Source organism: Eufriesea mexicana, unplaced genomic scaffold, assembly GCF_001483705.2.
Source record: "Eufriesea mexicana isolate 0111107269 unplaced genomic scaffold, ASM148370v2 scaffold474474812, whole genome shotgun sequence".
Classification (NCBI taxonomy): domain Eukaryota; kingdom Metazoa; phylum Arthropoda; class Insecta; order Hymenoptera; family Apidae; genus Eufriesea; species Eufriesea mexicana.
This window is the reverse complement of record NW_016907966.1, coordinates 1,306,197-1,315,428: the sequence shown is the minus strand read 5'-3', so window position 1 is coordinate 1,315,428 and position 9,232 is coordinate 1,306,197. Positions and strand designations below refer to the sequence as shown.

Here is a 9,232-nt window from a genome sequence, read left to right as displayed (position 1 = left end):
CCGTTACAGAAAAAATCACTCTATGCGAATCAGTGGAAAAATCCGATTCAAGAAGCCTAATTCAAAAACTAGAAGCCAAAAAAGTAAATTGCGCAGCACGATCTGACAGCCACTGACACTTCCGGCACTGTTTCTCAAAAATGCACACTCCAAACCGAAAAAAAATATCCAATCCCATTAAGGGAAAAATCACTATACGCGAATAAGTGGAGAAATCCGATTCAAGAAGCCTAATTCAAAAACCAGAAACCGAAAAAGTAAATTGCGCAGCACGGCCTGGGAGGCACTGTCACTTCCGGCACTATTTATCGAAAACGTATGCTTGAAACCGGAAAAAAATATCCAATCACGTTATAGAAAAGATCATTCTATGCGAAACAGAGGAAAAATGCACTTGAAATAGCATAATTCAAAAGCCATAAGCCAAAAAAGTAAATTGCGCAGCACGATCTGACAGCCACTGACACTTCCGGCACTTATTCTCGAAAATGCACACACGAAACCGAAAAAAAATATACAATCCCGTTACAGAAAAAATCACTCTACGCGAATCAGTGGAAAAATCCGACTCAAAAAGAATAATTCAAAAACCAGAAGCCAAAAAAGTAAATTGCGCATCACGATCTGACAGCCACTGACACTTCCGGCACTATTTCTCGAAAACGCATGCTTGAAACCGAAAAAAAATATCCAATCCCGTTATAGAAAAAATCACTCTATGCGAATCAGTGGAAAAATCCGACTCAAAATGCCTAATTCAAAAACCAGAAGCCAAAAAAGTAAATTGCGCAGCACGATCTGATAGCCACTGGCACTTCCGGCACTACTTCTCGAAAACGCATGCTTGAAACCGAAAAGAAATATCCAGTTCCGTTAAGGAAAAAATCACTCTATGCGAATCAGTGGAAAAATGCGCTTGAAATAGCCTAATTCAAAAGCTTTTAGCCAAAAAAGTAAATTGCGCAGCACGGTCTGAGAGCCACTAACACTTCCGGCACTATTTCTCGAAAACGCAAGCTTGAAACCGAAAAAAAATATCCAATCACGTTAAGAAAGAAATCACTCTACGCTGATAAATGAAAAAAAGTTGAGTCAAAAGCCTAATTTTAGAAATAGAAACCGAAAAAGTAAACTGCGCAGCACGATCCGAGAGCCACTTACACTTTCGGCACTATTTTTGGAAAATGCACGCTCGAAACCCCAAAAAAATATCCAATCCCGTTAAGGAAGATTTCACTGTACGCTGTTATGCCGAAAAAATCTAACCGAAGAGCCTAATTTCAGAAATATAGGCGAAAGAAGTATACTGTGTAAAACGATTTTACAGGCACTTGGTTTTCCGTTAGTTTGTTTCATATATGCACCTTCAATCGTAAAATAATTGCCCTACTGTTTGGAGAACAGTCTATTCTATGCAGGAGTAAGGAAATATCTTAATCCACAATCAAAATTTAGAATGTAATAATAGCGATAATATATAATTATGTTGCAATTGAACGTGAAGGTCGAAGAAAAATAGAAGAAATATTAAGAAGCTGCCTATTCAGTAATGTTGATCAAATATTCCAACGGGCAGCCGAAATCTAGAATCTCCTACGGCGGATTGTAACGGACAATGCGTTAGTATTATAGGATCCCGCACTCACACCTCTTTATTTTCCAAATGTATCGGTATATGATTTGCACTATGCAACATCACTTTTTTCACATGTAGTATATTACCACCGAAGAAATGTTCATAGTTAGTAATCTTGAACTTCGTAACCTAATTCAAACGTTAATCAGCAATATCACTACTTCATGAAACGTTTTGAGATTTAATATTTCACTTTGACGCGTAAGAATATTCCACCATTTGTTACCGGTATGCTTGCTTGCCGCCAACTGGAAGTTGGCTGCAGCCGGATGTGCTAGGTATTTTTGTAGCGGGAAAATGTTGCATCTTTGAAATAGCTATATGATAAAGTATCGATGTAAAATATCAAACTTTGTCTCTTATATTTAATAATGTTAATGATGCAAATATAGATATATTTCTGTTGCGAAAAATTCAAAATTTCTATAATTAATTTATAAACTGAAATTATTAATTATTCCATTTCACTAATGGAAACACAAACCATTAGTATCTTTGGCAATGGTTCAAACACTCTATGCAATAATCACCAATAATGAATTAAATAACAATGAATTCATACCCAGACTTATATTAGAAGTCTCGCTAAGGCTGTGTCTTCAGGATGCAATTATAAAAGTTGATGAATTAATTATAGACGAACATTAAGTCACAGATGAAAGCGAGTGATTTTGTTCTTGGTAAAAAGAAAATGAAACTACGATGGTTATATACTTAGGCACTTTTTATTCACTTTGGAAGTTTCACATATACACGTTAATTATTAACAACATAATTCTTTGGTTCTCTTTTTATATCTCTGAATTTATTTTTTATCCTTTCCTTCATTACCCGGAAAATATAAATATAAGACAGCCAATGAAAAATCCTACTTTCTATAACATAGTTATAATGTAAACAATAAACTAACTCTTTCTCTTTTTTTATAACTTCTAATTCTTCTTGAGTGTTTACTTCATCGTCACTTTCTCAATCGCTACTACGGTCTTCCTTCCTTTTTTTATTTACATGTTCAGGGGTTTCAACAGTTGGTTGTGAACTTAATTTTGGATCAGTTAAATGATCATGAGCTAATTTGCCCTTATCGCGAAACTTTTTATTTAGTATCACAGATTCTTCTTTATCTTCCTCTGCTTCTTCACCAAGTGATAAAAGATTGAAATGTCTGTAACAAAATTTTTCGTAACAAAGAATAACTCTACCAGGGCTAAATTCTGCAAACATATATGATTTTTACCTTACTGCTGCTGCTTTACTTTTTGAACTGTCCTTTACTTCTTCACTTTCCTGTACTATTATTCTTGGTATAATATTAGAAAATGGATTGTTCGATATTATAGATTTTAACAATCTTGGAGGATAAAGTAATCTATCATGTTACAAAAAAGTGGAAATATGATATTTATATCATTTCTTGACATATTTTCCTGTAAACATTAAATTTACCTTATCTACAAGTGTTTCTTCAAGTTTAAGCATGTTACATATAGTTTCTCCAGTAAATTTACCAAAGATTGTATGTTTCTACTTAATTACTATATATTACATATTACAGATAATATGTAACGTATATTATATACACGTATATTTAAGTAAACAATGAATATAAGAGAAACGCTAAGAAGTACTGCAATATGTAAGATTATGGTAACGATGTGCAAAACAAGTACAATCATGTAAAATTGAATGCAACGCTGAGGATAATGAGCGGGAAGAATAGTGAATGACAATTACTTCAAGCAAAATACGGCTTTACCCTTGGGATATAATGATAGGTAAAAATTACTCGTGAAAAATTGAATGTAGTGGTAATGACACGTGTAAACGTGTAACGCTCTGCCGTGTTAATTCGCTAAAACACAGTCGACTATTTTACATTGATAAAATCGAGAACTAAAATGATCAGAATTACTATTTCAATTTAGATGAAATCGTGAGAGAAAACTAGTAGCATAAACAGCATAAGCACATTAAATTATAATTTTGTGAAATACAAAATAAATATAATATACAAAATAACATGAGTAATATTAATGACTTGAATAAAACAATTAATTTTTGAATAATTATTCTGTTCGGAATTAATATTTTTTCGATTATTGCTAATAAAAAAGGAAAAAGAAATGATTAAAAATTTTTGAATAACTTATGATATGCTGTAAATTGAATTTACATAATACAAACTCATTACATACAATTAAATTAAATATTCATTCAAGAACAATTTTATTTCTTAGTTTATTTCTAACTACTATTTAATTATTTTTGGTAATAAGAAATGATTTTATTTCAGCAATAATAATTACAACATTAATAAATATCGTTAAAAATATAATTTCGTAATTATCATATTATATTATAAATGGGTTTTATAACTACTTTATTTCTGATTAAAATAAATAAAACAATTTTATCAAACAGACATGAAATTAAGTTTAATAGTAATAAAACTAACAATAGCAACAATAACAATTAATAATCAACAAAATTTGATTTATTGGACATTTCTAATAAAAATAGTATAATTTCGGTTACTAATAATAACCTTGAAATCGAATTAAAAGAACGAAAGAGGAATACAAATTAATTTCCTAAATTATTCACAATAAAAATGATGTAAAATGTTAATTTTGAAAGTACAAACAGTGTATCGTTCAATTTAAAGGAAACTGAATTTGACTAGGAAATAAATTACTATATTTTTTTGTAAATTATTAAAACAACAAATTTATGTAACTTAATGCCATTTTTACTAAACAACAATTCATCATTTCCTAGTAACTTGTTCAAATTATGCATGAAAATATCGCTTATAATGTATCTGTAATCCCACTCACCTTCTTAATTTGAGACCTCAAAAATGGCGGAAAAATGATTGCACAGATCAAAACTCCAAACGCAAACAACGAGCCACCGATGATTCCCAATTTCTTCGGCTTCATAGTAACACACTAGAACAATCACAATTATCGGTATCAATCCAACTTTGTTCCTTTAATAAACACTTTTTCGAATAGATCCACCATATATAGTAATTTACAGCACCAACAAAGAAATAATAACATTAAATAGGCAAAATATACGGGAACAATAACTAGAACAGTGTGTACATGTTTATAACTTTCTCTTGGAACTTTCAAGATACCATAACTATAAACGAGAAAACTTTGCGAACCGAACATGAATAGTTTAAACAGCTACTATACACAATCAAAGTCAAAACTCTCCTTCAACCTATAAAATGGAGAACAAAAAAAGGATAAGAGAGAAAGAACAAAGAATATGTAATAAAATTCACAGTTTTCACTTTATCACATGACGGTCAAACACGATCGAAAATCGAAGATCCATGAGACTACCTAAAGTCTTAAACACAATGACTTTAATCAAATTCTTCGAAACCTTGCAAACTCTGGAAGCATGCAGCGTTTTATGAAGTTTTCGTCCGGTCGTTAGAAACGAAAAAAGACCCAAAAGCGACGAGTATAGGGTTACGTTGACGCTGCGACGAACGAGACGAACCATTAAAGTGTGAGCGACGCGCTCGAAGCGCATTCTTTTGAGAATCCTCGAAAGCTCGTTCGAACGCAAGGAGCTCGTCTGACTCGAATTACTCGCAAAGTATTTTCATCGTCGTGTTTACGTTATTAAGCTTCTTCATCTTTACTGCGAGAAATTGTATTTCCCCTTTTCCTCTCGTTTTTATTTTCAGTCTTTGATTAGATTTTACTTTTATTTAGGCTTTACACTTTGGTTAACTTTTAACGAAATTTTATTCGCGAGCTTTTCGCACACCTTGAAATGCTAAGTGAGCTCGAGGATACGATGTCGGTGGTCTATCGAAAAACGTTGACGAAGGTTAGCCGGCTCCCTCGTCCTGTGCCGTCGATCTTCGAGTGTTCGCGTGAAAGAACTGACACGGTTTCGAGTATCGCTTAACGTCGCCCGACGACGACACTGGCCAATGCGCCCACTCCTGCGTTACCACGTATGATTTTTACGCTATTTGTACGCAAGTTATTGTCAACACGGTTTGAAACTTACAGGACAGAAATTAATGGCTCTATCCTTTTTTGGAATATGCATCCAAGGGTTGCGAAATTTAACCGTTAACGAATGAATTTCAAGAATATATTTTCGTAGATTTGATAATACAGAATGTTGCAACAGAAGGGGCTAGGAGGTCATAAATATTATAAAAAACCGTAAAATATATTGAATTTGACGGGATGCTAAAATAAGAGGAATTAAAATTTGGTGAACTTTTAAGGCTAACCAACATAGGTCTCAAGTCTCCTTTATTGTAATATAAAATACTATTGATGTTATGAAGGTGTAGTTAATAACATTCGATTGTTGACAACATATTGTAAATAATATGTAAACAGAGAAATTGATTCGGAAATATATTAGTATTAGATTGTATAATTTAAGAACAGGAAGAACCAAACAAAACCTCTCCTTTTCTCTCTCTTTCTATCTCATTCTCTTTGTAATTATTTTTAATATACCAGATAAAGCATTTGTATTAAAAAAAGCCAATATAAAAATTTGAAAACATAAAATTAATACTATCACTATTGCCATAAAGATTATATTATTAAAAATATTCAGCGTTCATCGTCATAATTATACATAATAAATGCAGGAGAGTACAGAAGAGTAACAAATAATTAATAAATAATGAATAATTAATTTTCCCACGATGTTATACTTTTGAAGAATAGTTTCATTAAAAATTATATTTAAAATTAATTTAAATTTTCAAGTGCTGCTTTTACAATGTCTTCATTTCAAAATAATTGGAATGAAACTTTAAGTGCCTAAAAACAAATGAAGAAAAATAATAATCCATAAGCGTAAAAGTGAAAAGTAGCAAAAATATTCATTATACATAGAGAAACTATAGACACCAGTAGTCTCAGTCTCTTCATCTCATTTTTCATTTTCTTTAGCATTTTTATTTATGCTTAATGATGATAAAATGGTAGAATTTCATTCTGATATCGCCAAGTCAGTGATGACCGATTTAAAATTCGAACAAACATTTTGAAATAGTTAACAACTTTAATTCTGTGAAATTTAACAATTTCTCAAATTTAATTACGTACAAAAATTTTGCGTATATTCCGATGATTCATGGTGTTGTATAGTGAAAGTTAGGAGAATTTCATTCCAGTATTCCTGAATACACCTATATTACAGTACATTTTGTCTTTCAGTAGGCTTTTGACAATTAGATATGATAGAAAATTTTGAATTTACCTAAAATTATCAGATTCTGAAATTAATATCTTTGTGGTAAAATATAGTTAAATTTACTTAATAAGATTCAACAGAGTTAAACCAAAAGTTATAAAATAAAATATCTCAGTTGATTTAGTAATTATACAATGTATTATATAACCGTAGCTTATGTAATAATTATGCGTATAATGAAATTAAAAAATAATAACAGAAATATCCTAGTTTGAAGTAATAATTAAGATATGTAATGGCAACATGGCGTGACAACTTTTTACGTCAATAAATTATTACATAACACTGAGATTATTAAAATAATTTATGTAACATTTAACGAGATATGATTTCCCAAAAAAGTACGAAAACAAACATCATTTGCATAGTAAATTATTTTTACAACATTCAGTCAATTCTTCTTCCCATTTCCAATCGTAGAAATTTATTTTTTGCTCCTTATTTTTAATATTTCATGACACCTAACATAACCTAACATAAAATTCATCATTATTTTTAATCCGTGATTAATTACCATGAAAACCTGAATTTCTTACCAATCTCGTACACTCGAGTGGCAAAACGTGTAATACTTTGCAAAAGCAACGGATTTTCGCTTTTATAGATTTATTTTATAGATCTGTTCCTCCATGACGCTGTTCTTTGGTGTCAAGTGTAATACCTATCGAGCGCGAAGGTGCAGAAGAATGTATTAAATATGAGATTCTATAGTTATCCGTTACTGGAACACGCTCGAATCGGAAACTTTTACATTATCAGTTTCACTTATGACACGGTTAAGGAAACTGCATAAAATGATAAATACTTTTAAGTACTACAAAAACGCCAGACACTCTAAAATGATTTTAAAGACAAATTAAAGGTTATGGCATTAGATTATAGCATTCTTATTTATTCAATATTTTTCGAATGTAACTTTTTACCATTAAGTCCTTAAACTTTTATTATTACATTGGTATATTGTTTCTCTTGATTCACATTATCGTTCATTTTCAGAGATTTTTGTGCTGATGACTTTAAATCATAATTAGGGATAAGTTTATGTTAAAGTGGGATATTAAAACATGGCGAAACAAGCAGTTTATTATACTTTACGAGCAGTTTATTTCGTTAAATAATGTATGGACAACATCGAGTTTGACGAATCGGTTGACCTTTAACGATGGTTATGATTATATGCATGTCAGTCTTGCACGTTCGGGTGCGACTTTACACTAATTCTATGTATGTAAGCAATGCAGTATTACCAAGGTCAAGTTAGTGCATTTTCTTGACGTGGATCTGTGACATTATATATTTAACACGGCCATTCCTAGAATTTTGGATTCAACGTTGTGTTGTCCTTGAATTAACCCTTTGCATTACGAATTAATTATGAAAAATTATACATTGAAGTACTATTTAATTTTAGTTAACCACTATATACGTATTCCATCCACGATGAAATTAGATACAAATTTTAGAAATTCTTCGAATTTTCTCCACGTTAAAACGCATGCAATATGATTATGGTTGCGTGATTAGTTAGCTTATAATCATGAATCTTGGCATGAAGAAAGATTGTATGTTTATTCTGCAAATCTGGTGTAGAACTAAGAGTAAAGAAGAATTGGGAACCATTGTCATCTTTTCAGCATTAGCCATAGCAATTAAATCTCGTCGACGAAAATGTCATTTTGTATGAAATTTTTCCTAAAACATATATATCCAATAATTATTTTTGAATAAAAAAGAAATTCATCTTATTTGTAAATATAGTCTCACTTTAAATGGTTCTCCATGTATTTTACCACCTTCTCCTGTACGTGTGGGATCACCACTTATGTTATAAATCCTTTGACAATTCTATGAAATATAGTTTCATCCCAATAACCATCCATGCATAATTGTATGAAATTTCTACATGTCTTTGGAGTTTCTTTGGCCCATAATTCTGACTCAATATCACCAACAGTTGTTTTCATTACAACCTAGTTATAACAAATATATTAGTTTGATTAATGTAAAATACTTTTAAAATAAAATTTATTAAAATTTATTATTTATTATTGTAATTCAAATTAGAAATTATTTAATATGTTAATATAGAAATTTAAAAAGTAAATATTGTATATTGGTTCAAATTTTAAAAACAGATATACAATCCATTGAAATATTATTAACTTATACTCACTTTATCCAAAGTGCCTGGCTCTTGCATATAAATATTACTCATGTTTGTATGTCTCCTATAATAAAAAAAATCCTTCGTCAATAATATTTCATATTAAATCTTTAGTCATATATAAATCAGTCAATCAAATAGTTCTTTTCTCGAATAATCATCAGCAGGTAAGA

General features: G+C 30.7%; 1 protein-coding gene across 1 annotated transcript in view; it reads right to left on the bottom strand.

The window, feature by feature from the left end:
• The window catches only part of LOC108549207 (sensory neuron membrane protein 1-like), a 15,588-nt gene extending 10,397 nt beyond the window's left edge, over positions 1 to 5,191 (bottom strand). The window contains exons 1-2 of the mRNA XM_017902490.1: positions 5,039 to 5,191; positions 4,474 to 4,587 (exon numbers count right to left, since the gene is read on the bottom strand). Of these exons, the coding sequence (XP_017757979.1) occupies positions 4,474 to 4,587; positions 5,039 to 5,191 (267 nt within the window). The remainder of the gene's footprint in view (positions 1 to 4,473; positions 4,588 to 5,038) is intronic.
• Positions 5,192 to 9,232: the final 4,041 nt, after the last annotated feature.